This window comes from Phoca vitulina, unplaced genomic scaffold (assembly GCF_004348235.1).
Source record: "Phoca vitulina isolate PV1807 unplaced genomic scaffold, GSC_HSeal_1.0 scaffold69, whole genome shotgun sequence".
NCBI lineage: Eukaryota > Metazoa > Chordata > Mammalia > Carnivora > Phocidae > Phoca > Phoca vitulina.
Genome location: NW_022589772.1, coordinates 3842222 through 3866990, shown reverse-complemented (window position 1 = coordinate 3866990; position 24769 = coordinate 3842222). Strand labels below are relative to the sequence as shown.

Sequence of the window (24769 nt, the reverse complement as noted above, 5' to 3'; positions counted from 1 at the left end):
TCCTTCCTCGTGCCCGCTGACTGCCTGAACGGTAGTTCGTGCGCGCCCATGTGCGCGTGTGTGAGTGTAGGTGTGTGTGGATGGGTGGGGGACCGAGGCTTTGTCTCCCACTGCAGCTTCTTCCATGTTTCCCTCTTGGGGGCACACAGCTGGCTTCCATCGAGCTGGAGCTCGGGCCCTTCCCACTGGCTGTCTAGACCTCACTGAACTCCAGCTCGTCATTAAGCACCTAGGAAGCGTCCTCAACATGCAGGTAAAACCTACTGTGGGGGGTGACCTGGGTGAGGGCAGGACTACACTTCCCGGGGGTGGTGATGGTTGGTGGTGTTCGGTGGCGGTGGTGGCGGAAGTGGCATTGGGACCGGCGGTGATGAGAGCTGGGGACTCAGAAGCAGGCTCTGGCCGCTGGCTGAAAGCCTGCCGGCAAGTCTGAAGTGTTCAGTCGGGAGCTGGGATGTCAGGCTAGACCAGCTTGGCCTTGATCACCCCTCCTCCTTCCTCAACACGCCCTACAGGGGAGATAACACTGGGCGCCTGAGAGCAGCAAAGACATCTGTAGGGTATCCAGGCCGTTGTTGTCCTGCTTAAATCTCACCCCCGGAAGCCCCAGAGATCTTTTTGTTGGCAAACATCTGTGTGATCTCCACATAGGACTGTCACCTCCCCCTGTCCAGCTGCTGGAGGTATATAGGTTATGTAGCTACTGATGCTACCTGGATCGGGAGGTATGGGGGATTTATCAGAAGAAAGGAAAAGTTAGTTACTGTGAGTTTCTTTCTTTCAAAGGAGTATGGATTAGGTAAGACCTGGCACCTGACAGAAAAGGGAAGGATGGAAAGCTCTGTCAGGATTCCCTAGAGCTGAAGATTTAGAGCTCAGTGAGATCATCGCTGGAAATAACCTTGAAGCTGATGTGGCCCTGCTTGACTTTGGCAGTCGGGCCACCCTTCTTACGCAGGTACAGAGACTTCAGATCACGGCAGTCGCTGGGGTCAGCATCCAGAGTAACCTGCCCCAGGAACTGATCACAGAATTTCCGGCTGTTCCACACCTGGAGAGACAAGTCAAGAGAGCAAATGTGAACCACCCTCTGTGAGACCGGACGTGGCCCAGTGGCATCTAGAACCTAGCGCCGAACTTGGAAAGGCCTGTTTTAAAACCGAGGGACTCTCTTTCCCGATAACAGGCTCTAGCTGACAGGAAGCTACCTCAAAGAGGAGAGGCGAAGAGCCAGCCAGCAGCACTCAAGGTCAGCTATACGATGGCTTTGTAAAGGCAGCCGGGCAGCAGAACAGCCAAGTGATAGTGGTCCATCCTGACCTAGCAGGATAAGGGTCATCTGACCTGGCATATGCTTCCCCTCATGGGATTTTATAGTACATGTCACAACACGTGTACCTGTGAGCATGTGCCCTTCCACCCACAATGAAAGGGACGGAGGGGAGGGTGTTTACAATGGAAATTAATGAGGCAGTCAGTGTCTGTGCTTGGTGGGAGGTGTCTTGGAGTAAAAATAAACAGCCAAAGACCAGGATGACCCTTGCTGTGTATCCTGGATAGTTGAGGCACTCGGGATAATCCAGCCTCTCAAATGGAATGTGAGCCAGCCTGGGGGGCAGGGGGTGGGGTCCCTGCTCACACACCTACCTGCACTATAATAGGAATGTCAGTGGTCCTTCTGTAGAAAATCGCCTGGGTGTCAAAAATGGCATGAACAGTATTCTTCTGGACGGGAGAACGGACTTCCTCCTTGCCACACTTGATGACCAAATACGGATTTACGGCTGGAACAAAGCGACAGTCGCTTTTAACGGAGTGATTACAGTTCTCATTCTAGAGAGTCGAGAAACTAGTTCACTGGGACTTTTTAGCCTAACACCTGGGTACCAGAATGACCTCGAACCCTGGATCCCGATTCCCTTTTCTTCTCTAGCCTTTATAAAAATGAAGAGTATGTAGGCCTTGCCCAAGGAAGTTCACATCCCGTTCTCTGTCCAGGTCAACAGCCATCCTGACTTCCCGAGACTGAAAATACCCCTGGAGAGAATTGTTCGTGACCACCTTTTCTAACCATAGGTGCAATAAATGAAACTGAAGTTCGCTTTCCCAGACACCTCTGCGGTTCTTACTTTCATTGGCATACTTCTTCTCCAGGCCCTCCGCGCTGTGAACGGTGATCTGGGTCACCACCTTCGGGTAGCCACGAGCCAGGTTCCAGCAGGACATCTTGGGCATGTCCAGAGTCAGTTCCCTGGAACATCAAAAAGAAGACAGGCCACTGATGACGAATGCCCTCTGATGAGGAGATAGGCTTGCCAAGGCAGCCGTTGCTGCTGAAAAGCATGGAATACTGAGTGACCCAGCTCATTCCTCCTCAGACATGGCTTGTATTTTATGAGTCTGTTTTCCTTTCCCCTGGCGTTAAGGCCCAGCAGATAAAGATCAGAGTAGGCAGGGCCGGGGTGAAAAGGCAGCTTTGGTGACCCAGCATTCAGAACATAATAGAGGAGCCGTGAGGAGTCCCAGCTGCTTAAGAGAAGAATAGAGTCAGCCAAAGAATGGAAGAGAAGATATACATGGGAAAGCTTAGGCTATAGGCCTGTTCCCCTGAGGTGGCAGCCCAGAGGTCTGAAGCTCAGACCTCTGCTGGGGAATTTTTCGTGGTTACGAAAATAACCATTTTGAGAAATATTTCTACCACCGTCATGTCAGTGAAGTCTGACTTGGACAGGTTGTCCTTTTGCGTGTCTGCATAGGAGGAGCAGGGTCAAGGGAGGGGGGTGGGTTGGGACAGGAGGCAAAGCAGAGACTAGGAGTTTGCTGGACTGGCCGCGGGAGCTGAACCTGAGCTGGACGGGCACTTCGGAGAAGATTCTCAGGAGAAACTCGCTGGTGCGGCCATGTTGGAACATGGTTGGGACAAGCACGTAGTTGCCTTTCTTCAGGTACTTGCTCAGAAACACGGTGCGGGTGTCAATGTAGGTGGATGTCCCAGCACGCTCTTGGATGTAGAGATGGTGGAGGCGGAACTTGCGGTTCATCTCCACCTGAAAATGAGACAGGACGAAATGCCCTGTTCCGCTCGAATCGCAGTGTTCATGTTAGGAGATCCTAGGTCCTCTGCTTTCTTTATCCTTGGACCTATCTTCATTCCCCTCACCCCAGGCCGTCCTAACTGTGACTCTCTTTGCCATTATTCTCTCTGCTGCACATGCCCGTTCTTACCTTGAAGAGCTCAAAGCCAATGATGTAATTGTCAGGTCTTCCCATGCGGCGGTAAGTACGCAGGTCCTTTTGCTGCAGTGACATAATGACCTTGTGCCCATCCTCGGGCACGGTGAAGATGTACTAAGGGAAAGAGGCCACCATGGAGCTTTAGTTAGCACTTCCATTTCAGATGAGCCAGCTCAGATCTCAGAGAAGACAATTACGTTGAGGAGCAGAGACTCTGATCATTTTCTGGGCTTTGCCGCTGACCAGACACTGTGGCCTTGGATAATTCATGGGCTTGCTAAGTGGAGATCATATATTGCTCCTCCCTATGGCATTTGGCATGGATTGAGAGACAACTTCACGCCTGGGTCTTCGATGCCAAAGAGGGTAAGCTTCTTGGTAAGATCTTGGGTTTATTTTAAATCATCCCTTGCTTTTAAAAGCTGCACACTGAAAAATTCCAGAATCCATAAAGGCAAAAGGCACTTTTGTTTGACTTAGCCTGATACTACAGCATCCCCCTCAGCTAGCCTCCTCTAGCCAGCCCAGATGTGGGGCTTGTGGAGGGGCTGGACCCACTTCCTTGGAGAACTGAGGCTTTGCTATCCTCTCTGCTGGGAAGCTGCAGACCTGTGCGTGAGACTCTGAAACATCATCTGAGGGAATCATGGTGCCATTGGGAAGTAAAACTAAAAGGCATCTGATTGGTCTCTCTGTCTCTGTCTTTCTCTCTCTCTCTCTCTGCTTTTTTCTCTCTTTCCCTTTAGCAAGAAACAGAAAATAAATCCAGAATCATAGGTTTGCAAGGCCCCTAACGATCAATATTGTGCAGTTAAGTGTGAAGCCAAAAGCCCATTTCTCCAGCTCGGTCGATGTGCCTGATATTTGAAACATTTCCAGGGTTGTACATGGGGATGATGTGGGGCGGGGGGGGCGGTAATGGGAGCTTTCCTTTCTTTAAGGACAATTGAGATGAGGGGCGCCTGGGTGGCTCAGTCGGTTAAGCGACTGCCTTCGGCTCAGGTCATGATCTCAGGGTCCTGGGATGGAGCCCCGCATCGGGCTCCCTGCTCGGCGGGAAGCCTGCTTCTCCCTCTCCCACTCCCCCTGCTTGTGTTCCCTCTCTCGCTGTCTCTCTCTCTGTCAAATAAATAAAATAAATAAAATCTTTAAAAAAAAAAAAGACAATTAAGATGAAAAAAAAAGGATGGAAAGAATGGGGGGAAAAAGGTATGAGTTAAATAAATCAGCCTACTCATCTTAGCGTCCTTCCAAATGCCTGGCCAATGAGGCCCATGGAAAAAAAAGACATACCGACGTAAGGTGACAGTACAGTCAGAATTCTTGCCTCCCGTGGGTTATCTCATCAGCACATTTGGGGGTAAAACCATCAAGATTATTACAGATTCAGGCTTTGGATGTTTGGATTTTTTTGCTTTGGGGCATGCTTGGGCTTGACCCCTAATGGATCATGTGGAAGAACATTGTAATGGAAGACAGATGAGATAGGGTCACTGATCGGGTAGTGCTTCAGATCCTGGGCAAAATGACCTGGTTCTGGGTGAGAGAAGGGAGGCGTAATGATGGCATTCAGAAGATTCACTGCATGAGAAAGAAGATGCACACTGTAAATGCGCACCCAAGAGAACAGATAGGCAGTCAAGAAATGAAAAAGAATTGAGTGTCTGGGAGCAGATCCTTTCTGTCCGATGGGGGACAATCACAAAGAGCCATACCAAGCAATATGGCACCAGGGGAGAGGCAGCCAGAGGAGATGACTCAGATTTAATATTGTTCCCCACATACATCTCTGCAATAGACACAGTCTGCCATGACTTACAGCGTCTGAGCCAATCCTTAGGCACCTTGGTTGATGAGTATTACACAACAGCTGCAAATTGAAAAACTGATGTCAAAGAAATACTGCAAGGTGAGACCCAAGTTCCTATTGCCTTGAGAAGTTGGAGACAAGATTAGGAAAAAAAAAAAAAATTGATTCAAACCTGGGGATTCTGCAGGAAGGTATCACGATTGTTATAGCAGCCCCCTGACCGGTTCATCAGGGGATCATCGTCCACAGTCCAGCATCCCACCACCGATTCCAGCTCCTTGCGGCCAAAAATGGGGTTGTTCACATTGCGGCAGACATTCAGTTCGTGAAAGTTGTGGCAAAAGTCCTCCAGGCTCATCCTGAACAGAAGGAAGGCAGGAAAGAAATGAAGATGGTGCCAAATACTTACAGCGGTAGTGCCACATGGGAGCCCCGAGGCCCTTAGCACCGAAAACCCCTCCTCACCAGAACTCTCCATCATCAGACATAACAAGCCCCAGGTTCTTGCGGTCGGCCATAGTCAGCTGCTGCCACTCTTCAGAACTAAAGGCAAATGAATGAAGGGAGAAGCCATTAGGTTTACCATTGACTTCCTACAGGAAGCAGGACACCAAAAGACTGGAAGGCGTGAGGATTGGGCCTGCTTTATTTCACCTCTGGCTGGGTCACAGACCCCACAGATGTCACTAAGCACTGACAGCCCACTAGCAATCTGGAGGGATGCGTTGGGAGAACTATAGGGCTTGGGAGACGTGGCCGTCCAAGTGAAATGTCACTCACATTTCGCTCCAGGGGCCGCTCCATTCCTGACGTCCCAAGGGGTTCCTCAGGCGAACCATATAGAGCTTCTCAGTACTGAAGACTTCCAGCAGTCTCTCTCCAAGACGGATCTTGCGAATATCAGTCATGGTGTAGGTATGGCCCTTCAGAAGACCCCAGTCAGTTTCAACTTCTTGCTCCTCCTGATTAGGAGACTGAGAGCAAAGAAAGATACATAAGGCCACAAGAATTGAGAGACCCAAGGCCTGGCTCCAACTTTTCCTTGATTGGTTTACCCCAGTATGGTTGAAGCCAGTTCTCCTTAAGCAGATAGAAATTTTATCCAGACACCTGACTTGACACAAAGCAAGTGAAAGAAAGGAAATAAAGAATTTAATATAATAACCCACTTAAACAATTCAGATTGAAACTCCCACAGTAGTACACTGATATCAACAGCTTAAAAATTTGGTGGGGCTGGTTTATTGCATGAGCAAACTGCTATAACTTCTACCTCCAGGGGCAGAGGTAGGAGGAATAATTTAGCAGAGGCTATTGACACAGGCTCAGAAACTGCATCGGCCCCCAGTGGGATGGTTCGTACAGAAGGATAAAAAGTTAAAGCTCTGGGCCGCCTGGGTGGCTCAGTCGGTTAAGTGTCTGCCTTCCGGCTTGGGTCATGATCCCAGGATCTTGGGATCGAGTCCTGCGTCGGGCTCCCTGATCAGCGGGGAGTCTTCTTCTCCCTCTGCCCCTCCCCCCGGCTCGTGCTCGCTCGCTCTCTGTCTGAAATAAATAAATTCTGAAAAAATAAAAAAAGTTAAAGCTCAGTGGCCTCTGTTCCAGGACTCAATGCATATTGTTAGCTTTCTGAGCGCCATAATGCCTTCTCCTGAATCTCTGGGGAAAGGGTGACATTCCCTACTAATTTTGTAGTGTGAGCAAAGAATGGTTGTTTTTGGTGACAACAAACCTCAATGGAGCAACAGATCAGCCCTCCTTTGGTAAATGTTTTGTACAGCTCCCCAAATAGCTTGTACTTCTCCTCAACCAGCTCGGTGTATCTTCCCTTCTGCATGTCAACGGTCTCGGCCAGCGTGCCAGTGAAGTCCACAATGATATCAGTGGTGGTCAAACCATCGAGGGCTTCATAACAACCAAGCAGCCTGGGGGCAAATATGCAAGGTTATCTTGGTAAACTAATTTTTCCAGGTGGAGGACGTCTTGTTCCCAAGAATTAGAACAGTCCCTGCCCAGCCAGCCTTTACCAGCTGGCTTTTCTCGAGGTATGAAATGAGAGATATTATGAGATTATAGCCAGAGATTTCTCGGCTTAGGTTATGTTGAGCAAGGGCAGTCCATGAAGAAGCTCCTTCTCCGGGTAAACATTAGGGAAGGAGAAAAGGTGAAGCCATGATGCCATGCGATCTGCAGATCAGCAGCAGGAAGGGGCACCTATGAGCAGGGAGGGTTTTTAATGGAAACCGGAAGAGCTCATTTCTCTATCATCCAGGGTTTCTGAGGGCCAGGCCCAGGCCCAAAGCAATGCCTTGGATCTGACTGCTATGCTACCCCATTTAAACTCAAGGGCTCGGCTGGGAGAGGATGAGCTCCCAAGGACAAATGCGGCCTTCCCTTCCTCGTGTACGCTGACCACTGACTGGTCAACCCCCTCCTTACTTTGCATAAGCTTTTTCCAGTAGAGCATTCCAGAACTCATTCATGGAGGTGGAGAAGGAGAAAACCAGATCTCCATTGATGGTGGGCAGCAAGTCATCGATCACCACCTCAGTCCATTCTCCAAAATGCCAGAAACGGAAGCGAAATATCCCAGCATATTTATCAAGTTTTCGAGGGTCCCATTCCTGTTCCTTATGGTTGGGAATTGTCTGGAAATATAAGAACAGTCATACAACTGTTATTCACCAGACCACATCCAAATACTGAGTTGCAGTTGACTTCCAGCAAATCTATACGGCAGTAGGAAGCACACCAAATACATCTGGTTTGGATCTAGGTTGGGAAGTCCTAGGTTGGGCATTTTTTTCCCACAACTTTTGCTTCCCTAGGTCAGTTTTGCTGAGGATAGTATTACCATGCCGGCCCTGAATACACACAGGGTGACTGAGGGGAAGCCAATTAGGAATTAAATTATTTCCCACAGATAATCTACAAAGTCGATCATGAGAAACTGTCTATACTAACATATCCGGTTGCATGTTTAACCATCTAAATAAGGCATTTTAAAAGACAAAATCACTGAAAATACAGACGCCTGCACTTTCGGGCTTTAAAGGTCCATCCTAGAGATTTCATGTAGATTCTATATGGATTTGACTCACACCTTGAACAAAATTATATTGGGGAAATTCTCCTTTTTATATGCAATTACACATCACTCTTCAAAAATTCTTTTTCTGAAGAAAAATCAAGTCAAATCAAGCCAACGCTTCACTGTCTTTGACTCGACCTAAATGCCGAAGAAATTTTTGTACTCGAGAATTTATTAGAACCTTTTCAAGGAACTATTTCCATTTTTCTTGTCTTTTCTGTTATTCCTATCTGTGATTTCCTGGCCCCTGCTGGCTCTATCCTCCAGTCGGTGCAGAGAACACAAGTATGCAGAGCTACTAGGTCAAAGCACTACAAGTGACAAAAGATCAACTATCGTGTGACAAAGCCAATAGAGTAAAATGTTAATGGTAAGAATCTAGGTGAGTATATAGGTGTCCCCTGTAAAATTCTTTCAACTTCCTGTATTGGTAAAAAATCCTCATAACTTGTAAAAGATTCTCATAATTCAGGAATTGAACAATCTAAAAAACTTAATGACCTGATTTTTCCCAAAATTACTAAGGAAGACAAAAAGGTGGAAACTGAGTGAGGTCTCACAAGAGAGGGGGATACCTTTGTCCAGTGAGATTCCTGAACAGCCAAACAGGAAAACGCAGAGACCATCGGCTTGTGCCCCAGTCTCCCTTGGATCAGCTGGTGGTTGCTGATGTTGCCCACGATCAGACGGGGGTCATCACAGATGTCCTGCAGATACAATAATTGGTTCTAAGGGTGTGGAAAGTGTTTCCCAAGAGTCAGCGTGAGCTGAAGTAGGCAGGACAGAGATCGTGACTAGGACTTCCATAAGTGGGATAAAGGGAAAGTCCAGGGAGTTGGGGGGGTGGGATTGTGAGGAAAAATACAAAGCAGTCGATCATCTGGCCGCAGAGATAGGGTTATGAGGGGAAGTGGCAGGAGAAATGGGAGGAGGGGATGCGATGAGACAGGTTGAGATGGGCTGGTGGGGGTGCTCAGAACTAGCATTGCGGTTTGGAAGAGTTTTCCCTACAGCAGTGAGCTTTTGAAGAGAAATAGAGATTAGCACATTGCATTCCGGTCCTGTTGGTCATGAGGAGATTTTCTGAAGCACCTGTGCCTGGAAGGGTAATTGCATTTCAAAAAACAAGGCCCGACGGTGGTGAATGCTTCTCCCTCCCTGGGAAAATGAGTTCGGAGACCTTATACAGAAAGCCCTTTCCCCAACATAAAGCAAAGGCAACGGCAGTCTCCATGGCAACTAGATTTTTCCCCATCTTTGGATGAATACAGATGGCAGCAGGTGGTAATGGACCCCTCATAGGAGCACTTCAACACACTCTTTTCCCACAGAGGTTGTTCTGAGGGAAGCCGGACAGAGGTGGGGGACAGTATTTGTTTGGGGCGTATGGGTCTTTCTTCTCCAAACATGTCAACAGCCGTGCCACTCCCACGGCAAGTAGGAAAATGAGACCCAAATAGTACAATGAGGACACAGTGTCTGAGGGCACACTGCGGTTATTTTCAAAGTATAATCGGTGTCTAGAGGAAGGATCCCCAAAGTCTCCCTGGTGGTAGATAGAATAGACTGAATAGCCATGGTGACACTCGAGTTGAAGCCTTAGGGATGACTAGCGTGAGGCAGTTGGACAAGGGAGAGGTACGGAGGCATGATGGGTAGAGAGACAGGCATAGACAAAGGCATTGCCGCATACACAACATCACGTAATTGAAGACATGATTGTGTGACTCAGAGAATCAGCACTTGCAGAGTTCAAAGGCAGGAAATACCAACGAAGTCTTGAGTATCTGGAGAAAGCTTCGTGGAGGAGGCCGTTGGCCGGTACCTTGACATTCTGCTTACCCAGCAGAAATAAATCCTAGTCTCAAATGGAAAGAAAATCTAGACATATATCCTTTTAAATTTTATTAAATAGAGACAGCTATATTTTTCTGGTTCTCAAACCTCTTTTTTTTTTAATGGACATAATTTTCCTTGATGAAGGATCTGGTCTACAGAACGAAACATTCCATATATTCTTTAAAAGCCAAAATCACTTGAGAAAAGAATAAACATTCTAGGCAGGGACAAATCCAAAATAAAGATTAATTGGGTATCCCTCTGCCAAAAGGAGCGGGTTAGGTGGGTTTTCAGTTTGGGATTTTCTGGTCTTTTTTTTTTTAGATGCATACCTAGTGTCTCGACATCACTTTTTTGTCTTAGAAGAAGACTTCTATCTTAATATTTTTTTATGGGCTGGGACTTGCCTGTTTTTTCACTTATTGAGCATAGAGCAGGTGTGTTGGGTGAATTAGGCCCTGATATTCTTTCTTTCCCAATTGTTTCTTTGCCCTTTCTAAGATGAAACTAAACACAGCTTTTTCTCGTGGGCCAGGTGTTACTATTTTATTTGGAGCAAGACATAAAGTTATACAATGATTTCTTGGGTTTCAATGATGCAAATAATAGTTGCCTAGCATGGAAAAACAATAAAGTGAACACTGGTGTATGGAAAAGTGTGCTTTTAGATTATTAAGGCAAATTATTTGCTGGTTTTATGTGAAGTTGTTAGTGGTTGGGGTTACATTACAGTGTCTTGGATTGCCACGAGGCTCTCATTTCACAGCAGGGATCCAGGCTCAGCCAACACTTTTGGCATGCCAGTTTTTATTCAAGACATAAAGGGTCACATAAATGAGCAAATACCTGTAAACAGAACTCAAATTGAGAAACTGGGTAATTATTCTCCTGTAGATCCAAGCTGAATGTGGTCATTCTGTGAGTGTGTGTGTGTGTGTGTGTGTGTGTGTGTGTAACTGTATGTAATCAAGAGAGAATATAAATTTGGGCCCAAAAAATCCCTTATTTTCTATTTCCTCTTGTAAACTGGCCCATGGCCCAGTTTTCCTTCACCACTCTTCATGCATGATGGATGGCCATTTAACAATGGGTTTTAAAACATGATAAATTAGGGCGCCTGGGTGGCTCAGTTGGTTAAGCGACTGCCTTCGGCTCAGGTCATGATCCTGGAGTCCCAGGATCGAGTCCCGCATCGGGCTCCCTGCTCAGCAGGGAGTCTGCTTCTCCCTCTGACCCTCCCCCCTCTCATGTGCTCTCTCTCTCAAATAAATAAATAAAATCTTTAAAAAAAAAAATAAAAAATAAAACATGATAAATTAAAAGGCCATAGATTGTCAAAGCTGAAAGAAATCTTAGGGACTATTTACTCAACCTCTTTATTTTATAAAGGAGAAAACAGGCTCAGGAAAGGGCAGCAACTTGCCCCTCCCAGCATGCAGGTAGTTAGTAGGAGACCTAGGACTGAAGTTTGAGGTTCTTCAAAAGCACATATAGTTGGGGAAGGTGCTTCATGCCTCTCTGCTTAACACTTGCCTAAAAGCTCTTCATCGTTCTGGAAGACTTGCTTAAGTTATATCTCGGCTTTTGGTTCCAAGCTAAATATCACCAATAGGCTTTAAACGCCTCAGTTTCATCCACTCAGTGGGAATCAATCTCTTATGTATGTCAGCGCCGTGATGTGAAACATGGGAGGAAATCTTTATTATGCCACATCCTCTACCTCTTTAAGGAAGTCCGAGACTAGAAAGGAGCTAAGGAGGGAGAAAGGGTAAAGGGTAATAAGTCAGTGCAAATCTAACGGCCAGCTGGACTTTTTTGGTGACATATTTGAAAATAATGAAATGGCTGTTTATTGATTTTTTCTCTAGTTTTGGACAACGGGGTGTCTTCATGTTGGGAGTAAGGAAGTAAGGCGGGAGAAATTTTCCTGTAACTCAGAGCCGAGATGGAGAGTGCAGATGGGATATTTCAGCCTGAGCTCTGCTGGACTGGTAAGGAATGGAGTTGGGGAGAGGTCACAGCTCACATATTCACATATTTGGGTGGCTTGAGAGGGAGGGGAGATGCTGGGCCCCTAATGGCTCCCAGCTGTGTTGGCGCAGTTGCTGTGATCCTTGAACTGGGCTGTTTGTCAAAGCAAAATAATTTCTTAGGGGGGAAACACACACAACTAGGAAGCTGGACACCAAGAGTAAAGCCAGGAACCGTCCCCGCACACCCCCATCCCCGAGCCAAAGCCTTCTACAAGCAAAACAGCTTCTCTAGGAAATATGTTCTCTTAACTGAGCACTGAGAGTCCTTCCCATTGTCCTCACCTCAGCTCCCTTCGCAGAGACCTCTGGAAGATTGGCGGGGAGGGAGACACACGATTACCAGGCTTGGAGCCCTGTACGTGTCATTCTACGTGGCTTTTGCAACTTTTTTACACAGGCGAAACTAGCGGACAATAAGCATTGAGGTCCCGGGTCAACAACCTCAAGAACTGCAGTAAAATGAAAGGAGGCTGAGAAAACCAGCAGCCAGAAGAGCGGAGGCATTTTCAAGAGTGCTCCAGTCTCGCGGTACTGAGGGGCTGGGGGCCTGGACACCTGCAAGTGAGGCTGGCCCTGCAGTAGATATATTATGACCAAGTCCAGCACCCTAACGAGTCCCAGAAGGCCTCAGGGCTGCCATTCGGGACCCGAGGGCTGTGCCAGTTGGTCCAAGTAGCCATTACCTTATCCTAAGAAACCTGAACCACCTCCAAGCAGGGCCTTCATAGGTGGAGCTGGGCTCAGGGACCAATGTTGGACCAGCCTCTCAAGGAGTTCACTTTACCTGCTGGCGAATTTTCCTTTTGCGGGAAGAGTATGTCATCAGTAAAATAGCCACTTCCTTCCTTAACCCTCCAAGGAAGCCTGAGAATTCAGGTCTTAAGCCTAACTTCTACTTCCAGCCTAGACAACCGAGTCACGACATAGTTATCCCATTTGAACCTTCAGACTTTGGCTACAAGACTCCAGGTATAAATCTCAAACTGCTTTAATTGGGAAGAATTTACATATCCATGCAATGGATTACTGTTCAGCCATGGGAGGGACAAACTGATTACATGCTGCCACACGAATGAGCCTTGAAAATGTTATGCTAAAGCAAAAGAAACCAGTTGCTTTTACTTTTCTGTTCCAAGTGAAATGTTTAGAGCCGGGCGAATCTAGATAGAAAGCCAAAGTAGATTAAGTGAGTCCCTGTGACAGGGGGGCGGGGGTTACTCACCGCAAATGGGTACAGAGGGTCTTACGGGGTGACTGTGACTGTTCTACCATGATGAAGTTTTTGCAACTTTGTGAATTTGCTAAAAATCATTGCCTCATACTCTTCCAACAGGTGAATTTTATGACCTATAAATTGTACTGTGAGAAAGCTGGTAAAGGGCACAAGTGAAAATAAACAGGATGGGCCCATCCAGCTGGTTTCAACTGTGTCACCAGTGGAAAACATGAGGACTAGTCAGGTTGGGGGACATGATCTCTGGGAACGATAAGAACTTTATGACCAGTCTAGGCCAAAACTATGGCACAGAGATGCCCCATTCAGCGGGGAGCCAGAAACTTCGATTAGCACAGAGAAAAGGGTTTTCCCCTTTACTGTTTCCTCCCAGGCAATCTGTCCCCGAGGCCTGTGTATTCTGCTTCTGATGTCTCCCCTCATCGAACTTTCCCTTCCATTCCTACCACCTTTGGCTTTCATCCAGACCCTCATCACCCTCCTCCCACGCAGGGTAGTGAAATGGCCCCTGGGGAGGGTATTCCTCGTGGAAGGACCTGGGCAAGGGAAATGGTAAGTAGGGCCCGGGCTCAAAACTCGACCAGAGCTGACAGAAGATCTTGTGCAGGTGCCCTTCCTTCCCCCACAGCTGGCTGCACAAATCCCCGCGAGGGTTTGCTCCTCTTTAGTCAGGGATTAGATGTGTCTGACTCTAAGACCCTCTCGTAGCTGGGTATGAGTCAGTCAGGAAAAAAGCCAGAGGCGGGTAGGAGGGAAGAGTGGCTGGAGAAGAGATTTTTTTATGGGCATTTGGCCAGCCAGATTTCAGCCCTAAAAATTGTACCTGAAGCCTTACGATCACGCGGTCAGTCAGTAGAAATCGGCATAGCTTAGAATTTACTAAGACTGTATATGAGGAAGCCCCGGGAGGACAGGAAAGTTCAGGAACACATGTCTCAAGCCATATACCAGTGTATCCAGGAAGCTAGGCCTGGGGTGGACCACTGGAGGAGTTAAGGAGAAGGATTTTTCTCTGGAGGGTATGGGCAGATGAGCCGGCCCTGAATAACTGCAAAACATTCCCATAATCCCTGCCTATCTAAAGTGGCTCCTTAGGACACAGCATGGGAGGGGCAATTGGGAAGAAGGGGACACTTAATCCTGCCCTAGGATACTGGGGGCTTAACTGAAGTTGTTTGGTTCAACTAGCCCTGGGGTTTACAGGCATGAAGGCTTATAAAGGCAGAAGCTTTTGAACATGGGAAAGGGAAGAAACAGAGAATATCAGGTTAATCATGCTTCTTCCATTTTAGAGACTTCAGAAAACAGCCCTGGTTGAGGATGAGGCTGTGTGGCATGCCAAGGGACAAGATGTCTGCAAGCTTCCCTACAAACCGGGATCTCAACCTTGCCAATGAAGCGGGTGAGGCCAACGACCCATCTGGTCTCCCTGAGCCAATTCAGAGAGGCCCAGGGCTGTGTCTTGGCTTTCCTGATGGGAGGCCAGAGAACTTTGACGTGGTTCTTGACCACAGCCTTGGCCTCCACTCTGGCTGGAAAGGAATCCAGAGCTTTTTGAGGAGACTCAGATGGTGGTCCAGAACCTCGTTTTTCCCTCCTTCCCACAAGAGGCCCCTTTCCCAACCACTACAATCTATGCTGATCTCCCCCTTCTTCAAAACCCTACAGGGTTTACTGTCTGTGTGCCTGAAGATAGCATTTCTTGTATCAGGCATTCATTTATTATTTAACTCGTTGATGGCTCAATATCCATCTCTCCCACTAGAATGGGAGTGCCTCACCCCAGTCTGTGTCTGTAAATTGCACAGAGGCTGCACAGAGTAGGTGCTCAATAAATGCTTCTCAAGACTTAAGACTAAGCTCACAGGGTGCTCTCAAAAGGGAGGGTATGGATCATTTAATGGATGTACAGCATCGACCCAGGGAGGAGGAATGTGGGAATTGACTGGTGGGAAGCTACCAATTTTAGCAAAAGAAGAGACCCAAAGAGGGCGCCTAGGTGGCTCAGTTGGTTAAGCGACTGCCTTCGGCTCAGGTCATGATCCTGGAGTCCCTGGATCGAGTCTCGCATCGGGCTCCCTGCTCGGCGGGGAGCCTGCTTCTCCCTCTGACCCTCCCCCCTCTCATGTGCTCTCTCTCTCTCATTCTCTCTGTCTCAAATAAATAAATAAAATCTTTAAAAAAAAAAAAAAAAAAAAAAAAGAAGAGACCCAAAGAGCTCGGTTTCTCTGTAACAGCCACATGGCGGCGTGAAAACCAACGTGGGCTTTGGAGTCAAGCCTGGTTTCAAATCCCAGGGTGTCCGCCTTCGGACCCTGGGTAAATTCTTACCTTCTCTCTGAGATCCACTTTCGTCATCAATAAAACGGACGCAGTAATATTTACCTTTAGTTTTCAAACTGGAAAAAAAGAATCGCGTCGGAGAAATGTATACGATACCTACCTTGCTAAGCCATGGCAAATGAAGATGAAATGAAAAAAAATGTACAGAAAACTCTAAACACAGTCTCTAGGCCCATGGTAGGCATGGCATAAATGCCGATTCCTTTTCCTACCCACCCCAATTCACCCTCTCTTTCTGATATCCCCTCACCCTGGAAAGGGTATTGCTTGCTTCAGAGGCAAGATGGACTCTTGCCATGGTTATTAAGTTTTTTCCTTCCCTGCTAATCCATCTAGGATTCAGTCCACAGAATTTGGAAGAAGAAGGCAAAGGACAAAGGACTGAGCCAAGAGAGAGGAGGGAGCATGTGTCTCAAGACCCAGCCAGTACAAGAAGCATTGTCAGCTTGATTCACATCTGGGAAATGGCTTCGTGTTGGCTTACAACTTTGCCGCCCATTGGGTCTCCTCCTATCTCCTCCAGGACCTCTCCCTCATCAATCATTCCTTCTCTCTCCTGTGTCTTCAACCTCTTCTTCTTTACTGTTTACTCTTTGGCCTAGAAATACATTCAAGTCTGTCCTATTTTAAAAAGATATCCCCTCCCCCCAACAGAAAACCTTCCTCAATTTCCTGCCTCCTTTTCAGCTATTTCTGCCCCATGGATGTCCTGTCTTTCCGATCCGGGCATCAGAAAAGAGTGGTGCCCCTCATTATCATCATCCATTCATAAGAGTGGCACCCAGACAAGATATCTTTATTTTCTTCGTGCATTTCTGCAAAAACAAAACAAAACAAAACAGAACTTACCCCTCTGCATACCGAATTAGTGGCTAGTGAATTCTGCTCACGTTTCCCAGATTTTTATGGCAGGTCAGTGATCTGCGGGGATGTCAACAACTGGAGGCGCAGAAAGTCAGGAGGAGTGTCATCTTCCTTCCGATGGAAAGGACTTCTCCAAGTCTCATACTCTCAATGGCTATCATACTTTGCGGGCAAACACTGAGACCAGTCCTTCCAGTCACATAGGAAACACAAGAGCCTTGAAGGGACCAATGTATCCTGGCACCACCTGGTGGCAACCTACAGCAACTGCAATGGCTCTCGTGAGAAGTCTGTTAAGGAATGTAATTGCAACTAAAAAGTTGCAACTAAAAAGCCTGCTGGCTGATGAAAGCCAACCTTAAGTTGTTAAAGGAGGTGGTTGCATAATAGGGCACAAAAAGATACATCGGTACATGGGATCAGAAGGCCTTCAGGATATTGTGAGGGTCCAAAAATGTGCATGTCCTAACAGCCCTCTGTGGCTTATGTCCCTGGTCACCCACTTTGGGAAGGAGCTCGGGTATAATATCCTTCTTCCAGTTATACCCTTTAGAGAAGGCAAGGTTGCCTGCCATTTATTCTCCAGATTCCACCACCCTATCATTTTATACACTGAGCTCCCTCTCATGCAGGGCTGGTGAAGAGGTTCTGAGACTTGGTTTAGAGACACAATATACAGCTGTTCTGCAGAGAACCATAATAACCGGTGATAGGTCTGAAAGAGCTACACTCCTACTTAGATCCCACTGGGCTAATGGTGAGGGGATCCAGGTGATGGTATCCAAAGAGTAACAAAGAAATCTCCCCTGCTCCCCCCCCCCCCAAAACTCCATCTTGTCCTTGTAGAGTTCATTTCATTTATGCTCATTACATCAGGAGTTTTGTTGTTCTTCTTTTAAAATTGCTATCTGACCAAATATGACTGAAATTCAAGATTCCCCAAGCTAGAGTCAGAAGCACAGATCCATAACACTTGCCACATTAAAGCTGTCTCCTAAATTGCTTTGCGCGTGGTAGGCTGTGTTGAGAGAAACCGTGGACCAGGCAGAGTTATGATGCAAGAGACTGAGAAGGAGACAGAAAGTAAAAAGCAAACGAACAAACAAAAGACAAAGTTACCTGGGGACGTTTCCACACCACCTTTCCGGGAAGCAGCCGGTTGTAGAAAAGCGAATCATTCTCAGGCAGAAAGGTCGGATCACAGAACAGTCGGCCATCTTTGATGCATTCCTGCTTCAGTTCCTGGTACTTCTGGTTTTTGAAGAGCTTCAGAGGAGGACCCATACTGCCGAACTATGTCTAGAATGAGAAAAATTGTGGTCACTGGAGGAAGAAGTTCTGAAGTATTTTGAAGATTACCTGAAATTAGACAAACGGTAGTCATCCCAGTGACTTTATTCCTGGAGCTAGGCACATGGAGCTTGGCTTTAAAAGAAAAGTGAAGATTTTCAGGGAAAGTAGGGTCCAGGCTCTGCAACCGATTAGCTCAGCATGGGGCTTTGCCTAGGGTGCCTAAAACATTTGGGGGCCTCAGTTTCTTCCTCTGCCAAATGGGGCAATATGGGCCTGAACAATATCATTGAAAAAATAGATAATAAATGTTAAGATCGCTCCCTAAATGTCATTCTCATTTAAAGGGCAAGCTTCCATTTTACATCAGCAGAGAGGAGTTTCAAGCAAAGGACAATTTTAAATTTGAAGATAAAAGAAAAAAGTCGTTTTACGATATTCAGAATAAGTTGGTGCCCTGAAGGGCCACACACTATGTGCTTCAGGGGAGAAGCAGCCCCTTTCACTTCTAAGGAGCCCCTTTACACAATTCCTTCCCTTTTATCATTAAAAGAGCTTTGCGTTTTTTATTACTGGCCAGGAAGGCTAATGCAAGCAACAGAGCTCAGCAGATGGCCTCCAAAGACAAGGGAAGATAGAAAGATTGTTTGTGTCTTTCTTCTTCAAAGTCTAACATGCAATCATTTGCCCGCTTTAAAAGGCAGACTCTGAAATTCAATTACACTAATTTGATGGACTATAGATTCTTATCCCACGGCAATACATTGTTGCTTTCTTTTCTTTAAAAAAAAAAATTTCACACGGCTAAATAGAGAATTAATATAGTGGCTCTTCAAGCAATGGTCTATCTGAGTGCCCCACACTCAAATGCCCCTAACAACTGGTTTTTATGGGGATAATTTGAAAGACAACTTTGATTTTAAATAACTTTGGGGTGATAATAGGGTTCTCAATGCCTTTGCTTGATTCACAAAGATAGATTCGTAATGATTTTAATGATTCTCTCTTGACGCTCAATGGTTAGTAAGAGGAGGGTTGTGAAATTTACATGGTGCCAATTATTTAAAAAATATTTTTTAGGGATAACTGTGTCTATATTTCATGATTACGTGAGGGTCGAAGCAGGATGTATCTAAGGTCAGAGTATCTGCTGAAAAGTGGGCGAAGTTTGAAAAAACTAATTAGCACTTTAAAGAGTGTCTCTGTAGGTAACAGCTCAAAATCCAGTTAATAAAGAGGGAGTCACTACTTTATAAAAAGTGAAATAATAATCAGACCTCTCTACTGTCTTATTTCACGTCCTTTCAGTATTATATTGAGATGCCTTAATGGTAAAGAAGTCTTCCTATTTGAAAACCGTAAAAAAAAAAAAAAATTGAATTCGACATTATTTGCAAACTACAATATATAAAAACAAACTTACCCTTTCTCTGAATCCAAGGAATAAGAAGCTGAAAAGAATCATAGTTTGTTTGTTTTTTTTTAATATATAGCCTTATTGATGGACCTTTGTTTTTCAAATTGAAGGTTATGGGACACTGCAAAATGCCAAAATGCCTTTAAATCAGATTTAATTCTGATTAAATCATCAGATTTAATTTTGTTCACATATTTCAAATATTAAAGTGTATCTCATTGTATTTGGAGGCATGAGAGGTATCAGTAATAATTTTCCGTTAAGCAGTAGCGGAGCCAATCTGAATGTACACCCAGTCTCCTTTCTGGAGCCTGTTACAAATGGACCCCAATTTTCACGTGTGCTCTAACTTATAACAAACACTGTTGTGCCTCTGGCTCTCCCTGGAAGGGTTGGTGGACTGCCAGGGGCTGGGGATTGTAAATGGCGGATAGTCTGGGGCAATTAGGGTATTTAGTTCGCCAGAACCCCCTAGCCCTTGAACGTGTTGGATAAATGGGTATTTCCTGTTCTTGGGAAGGCGCTCTGCCCCCATGCCTCCCTCGCTACTCAGTCAAATGGCAAGTCCCTGCTCTATAAGGAGGGCCTATCTACAGGCAGAAGCCGCATCGACTGACAAGAAAATCAGGCTTGATTTGAAACACCAGTTATGATCCCAGTAGACCCTTCCAGAGGCAGAATATCCAGCCAACGTGTATAGGGCAAGCCTTCTGGGTGAGGGCACTTGCATTTGGGGCGTGCACAGTAAATACGGAGCAGCAGGCTATCAGCCTGAAATTTGACAGGCTTTCATTCGAATCAAATTGTAGGCTCAGGTCCTGTTGGACTTGCAGAATAGAACTGCGCCCCATTTCTGGCTTGGTTCCTTTGTGCCTCGATTTTCTCATCAGGGGAGTGGGGTTCTCTATCCTGCCCTCCTTACCCTGTGGCTGTACCTAATGAGATGGTTAGCGTAAAAGTACTTTGAATAAGCAGAAAGGGCTCCGTAAAGGCAAGATACACATTGTCAGCACAGGGCTGGGCACACACCCGCTGTCCAGGAAACATCGGTTGAACGGATGAATGTCTTATGCAGACAATTAACGCTCGCATGTATTGTCCGAATCGCACATTCTAGTTCAGGTTCTCCTGGTGGCAGCCATGTTTAGGAGGCATTATCCGTGCCCTTTATTTTGTATCTGCAGAAATGGCAACTCACAGAAGGGGCAGCTAGAAACGCAAAACTGGCTCCAACCCAGGTCTGTGCAATGTCAGATTCAGTGTGCAGCTTTCCCCTTACACCACACTGCTTCTTTTGGTCACTGAAGGGATTTCTTTTTTTTTTTTTTTTAAGCTCAAATGAGGAAAACCTTCCAAAGCAAACATGATACCTAAGTTGGAGGCATTCTGCCTAGCACTTATTGCCACGGTGGATACTGAAAATGTTCTTTATGTCCACGGTCTGATGATCATGGGAGAATTGGAACCCTTCACCTCAGAGGGTTCATTAGGTAAGTCTGGGGAAAAAAAAAAAAACACAAAACCTTCTGGAAACCCAGAAATTTGTAAGTTGGGTTTGTCGCAAACAATTTGCCCTGCCGGAGCCCAGGAGAGTGGGGAAGGGACTGCTTCCTCTTGGCTGCCTTACTGCACCCAACTGTGAAGACAAGAGGGCCTTTAGGTTAAAGATGGCATATTGAGAAAGTCAGTAAATAGAATCCAAGCTAGGGCTTCGGGTATCAACCAAAGAGAGCCTCTGGCTAACAAAGGGAATGGGCACATCTAAGATGAGGGACCCCGTGGTCTGAGGGTCGGAGGTATTGGGTGGTTGGGTGAAGCAGAGTGCAGGGTTTTGCATTAAGACGACAGTCTCAAGCAGTACGATTTCAGTGAGGACCCACTGCCTAGAGATAGAGCATGAAAAAGGCTGTGTGAACGCAGGCAAGTGGGAGGGGTGGGTCCAGAGGGTGGAAAGTTGGAGATTGCCAGGGGAAGTTGAGGGAGCCTGCCACGTAGAATAATACAAGGGCTGCAGTTGGGGGGATGGAGTTTTTGCTACTCGCTGGACTGGAAATCGCGGGGGAGCTGGGCAAACTCTTACGAAGAAAATCACTTGTTCGTCACCTGTGGGTCAGCCTTAACATCGAAACCAGATTTGGCTCTGAAACAGGAAATCTGCCTCAGTTTCTTAAAGAGAATTGTTCTCTGAGAGAGGAAATCCGGTCTGCAGGTTACAAACTGCTTTTGCCCGGGGTGAGCGGGAGAGGAAGGGCGGGCATTTAAGGGGGAGAGCGGGAGAGAGCATGGCTCCCGAAGTGGTGTCCTTGGCCGGTTTCCCTCCCTCCCTCTCCCCCACCCCCCGCCCTCAGTTCCCCCTTGTGCTGTCCTCGAAGCAAAATAGGCGGTAACAGCAATTAGGAGTTTTCAGAGCAAACTGAATGCAGAAGACCTAACTCTGCCCAGGCATGAAGTAGGCACCACTTTAGTCTCACACCTGGGGGTGGTGCGGGGAGGGAGAAGTAATAAAAACTCGGCGTCCACGGTACACAGAGCGCTGGCTTCGGCAGCACATACACTAAAATGGGGACGATACTGAGAAGATGAGCGTGGCCCCCGTGCAAGGATGACAGGCATGTTCCCCAGAGAATAGTGCCTCCCGTGGCTACGCAGGCGGAGTCATAGCCCACATCTATGCACACGCATCTACCAGGGAACATATGGCTGACCAGATTCCACTTGTTGGCCAGATATCCTGGGGTTGGAACGGGACCATAAAAGTCCTCAGATCCAGCCTTATCTGGGACACATCTACTCTATCCAGAGAGAAGACTGTTCAAAGAAACTGGAAGAAGAAAAAAAGAGTGCACAATTCCCTTTAATTCCACTGTTGAAGAACTTTATCAAAGAATACAAAACAATTCAGAATCATAAAAAGAACACAAGTGGTCAGCAGATCCAGGATCGAGTCCCAGATACCACCATTTAGTGTAGATAACAGCTCTGTCCCTCAGTTTCCCCATCAGCACAAAGGAAATACGATGGCTGTCTTGTCAACCTCAGAGTGTTATGCTGGTTGGGGGGGGATCGAATAAAATTAAGCATATGTACATACTTTTAACTTTTAAAGATAAGACCAATGTCCAGCAGCAGTATTAGAAAACATTCATTTTTAGCAAAATAAATCTCGTCTCTATCCTTAGCGGAAAATGAGATGTGGTCACCTGCCTTAACTAAGACACCGACATTTGAAAGACCAATATAAAATGGCCCCTCTGCCATTCGATACCCCCTCTCTCTTCCACCTCTCCTTTTTGGCTGGCTTGCCCCACTACCCGTTTTTTCCCCTCTTGGATGAATAAGCCCATCCTATAACTCTAATTTTACAGCCTTGCGAGAATCCACTTCCAATTTTTACAGAATGTTAGGCTGGAAGGACTCTTAGAAATCACGACGCCCAACTCCTTGCTTTCACAAGAAGGTGAAAGCCCGGGCCCAAGGTTACATACATACACAGTTAGTGACAGAGCTGGCCCGAAAACTCAGACCTCCTGCTTTTGAGAATTCTCATTGTCTTCTTCTCACAAGAATGCACGCGGGAGTTTTGTGTTTGAATTGCAAGCTGTCAGAAGGTGTGATGATTTCAAATCAAAGCTAATCAAAGAAACACTGTTTGGGGGTCACAAAGGGACTTTTTTTTCCCTTGCTTTTAATTTAGGAACCGAAAACACCCAAGGACACGGAAAGACTTTTTTTTTTTTTAACCTATTCCTGACAAGGCAAGTGTTTAGACTTTTCCGTGGCCTGCTAGGGACTCTGTAAGGATAAATAAAGAACACTATTCAAATTCCAAGTATTCACACGCGCACACGCGCACATGCACACAAACTGGCAGAGGAGTTAATTAGCAGTCCCCCCCCAGCCCCACACCCGAAGAATCTTTTTTTAATCCCCTCCCATACAATGTCCTTCATTGCACAACCGAGATTAGCAAATGAGACGTTAGCCATATTTCAGTAAAACATGAATACAAACCACGATGCTTTATCCTGAAGCCAGAGGTGACCGTCGGGATGTTAGAATTTGTTTCATTTTCCTAGATGATTGTCCCCAGACGGCAGGCTCCAAATCCTCAGAACCAATTTTCCATTGCAATACTCGGATCCTTTTGCCGCCCTCCCCCCTCCGCCCCACTCTGGTCAAGTAGCCCAGTTAAGCCCCTGGGCTGTGAGTGGCAGCGGAGTGGGGAGGAAGGGGGTAGAGCCCCAGCTGCAAATCAAAGTTTAAGCTAGAGCGAAAATCAGAGACGAAGAAGATCAACCTGTCACCAGGGCAGGAGGACCCCCGGCCGCACGGACAGGACAGCCGCCACAGCCACTCTCTCTTGTGCAAGAGCGCACAGCCCGTGCACCCCACTCCCAGGGCTTTTAAAGACCTTTGGTACACAGTGTGCAGCCACGATTATGCCTGCCTTTCAATAATTTGCCCACAACTGTGGGTCCGCAGAAGCCAGAAGGAAGCCCTGTCAGCCCTGGGAGGGTTTCTCCCTCCACACCTCCCTCCCAGGTTTGTTCTTCCTTCTCAGGTACTTTGGGTCACAAGAAGCCAAAAACAAAAAAAACAAAAACAAAAACAAAAACAAAAAAACCCACCACCACCACCACCAACAAACAACCCCACACACAACCGACCAGATATCACCAGAAAAATCTCATCGCCAGACAACCTCAATCCCCCCGCCCCCCATCACAAAGTGTCCCATTCGTTTTGAAGTTTGCAAACTATTCCACACGCCTACTGGATTCCGACAACTCATAAAAATGATAGCTGCCGAGTTGGACTAACTATAAAGTTCCAGTTGCTTCGCCTCCTCTAGCCTCCAAGTTATCCAGCAAAGAGAAGTGTGCAAACGCCCTCCCTGCTCACCTGAGTTAGCCCAGGCGCCCCGCCGCCGCCGCCGCCGCCGCCGCTCTTGGCCAGGTAACCCCTACAAAGTCTGCTCAGTCAGTGCCGCTGCACAAAGATCCTGGCTTTCTTAACCTGAAAACTATTTGGGCTGTACCAAGCTCTGCTCACAGGGGGAGGTGCCTCGCAGAAACTTCAGGAGCCTTTGCCCCGCCTCGCAGTCAGAAACTGATCCTGAGTCATGAGGAAAATCTGGAAAGCGCCCCCTGCCAGATGTGCAGACGGGATGCCCACTCCAGATCCACCCACCAGCAAACTGGAAAGCTCAGGAAGCCACGTTTGAAAGCTCTCTCTGTTCCGAGGAGCAAGAGGACTTTCAGGGAGGGCTCTGATAGATTCCTGACTTTTCTGTCCCGGGGTTAAGAGTGCAGATGTGGACAAGACTCGAGAGAGGACACGGAGAGAAAAATCTTGAAGTGTCAACAAAGTTCTCACGGGCCGGGCTGCAGACATGGCCCTTGTACACGGATCTCACTCACATCCTGCCAGTGAGTGGGAGAGAAAGTGGAGCTGATGGGGCACAGGGAAGAAAAAGATTGCTTTGTGAAGTCACAGGTTACTTCTGGCCAAGGGCAGAGAGAAGGGAGCATGAAGAGGGAAGGGAGTGGAGTTTGATTCCAAGGCAGTTAGTTGTAGGAAGCCTAATTTCGAGCAAGGGGGCCCTGGCGATTCT

The 24769-nt window shown here is 46.9% G+C and overlaps 1 protein-coding gene and 1 pseudogene across 1 annotated transcript; one reads left to right on the top strand and one right to left on the bottom strand.

Annotated features, from left to right (window-relative positions):
- Positions 1 to 835: 835 nt before the first annotated feature.
- Positions 836 to 24126, bottom strand: CAPN6 (calpain 6). Its single transcript, XM_032392822.1, has 13 exons — positions 24058 to 24126; positions 17568 to 17747; positions 8711 to 8842; positions 7484 to 7692; positions 6777 to 6969; positions 5825 to 6018; positions 5510 to 5587; positions 5217 to 5403; positions 3226 to 3348; positions 2845 to 3047; positions 2130 to 2251; positions 1648 to 1784; positions 836 to 1051 (listed from the first exon to the last, which is right to left on the bottom strand). The coding sequence occupies exons 2-13, from the start codon at positions 17730 to 17732 to the stop codon at positions 869 to 871; spliced, it is 1926 nt and encodes a 641-aa protein (XP_032248713.1). The 5' UTR covers positions 17733 to 17747; positions 24058 to 24126; the 3' UTR covers positions 836 to 868.
- LOC116624713 lies at positions 21686 to 21794 on the top strand (annotated as a pseudogene).
- Positions 24127 to 24769: the final 643 nt, after the last annotated feature.

Bases quoted from the DNA above. Each gene is read 5' to 3' on its own strand.
- CAPN6 (XM_032392822.1), bottom strand. From the start codon at position 17,732: ATGGGTCCTCCTCTGAAGCTCTTCAAAAACCAGAAGTACCAGGAACTG. The intron at 2,252-2,844 runs GTTCAGCTCCCG...TTGATGTTCCAG, and splicing joins GAAGTGCCCGTCCAGCTCAG to GGAACTGACTCTGGACATGC. The intron at 1,785-2,129 runs GTAAGAACCGCA...GCTTTGTTCCAG, and splicing joins GAAGAAGTATGCCAATGAAA to CCGTAAATCCGTATTTGGTC.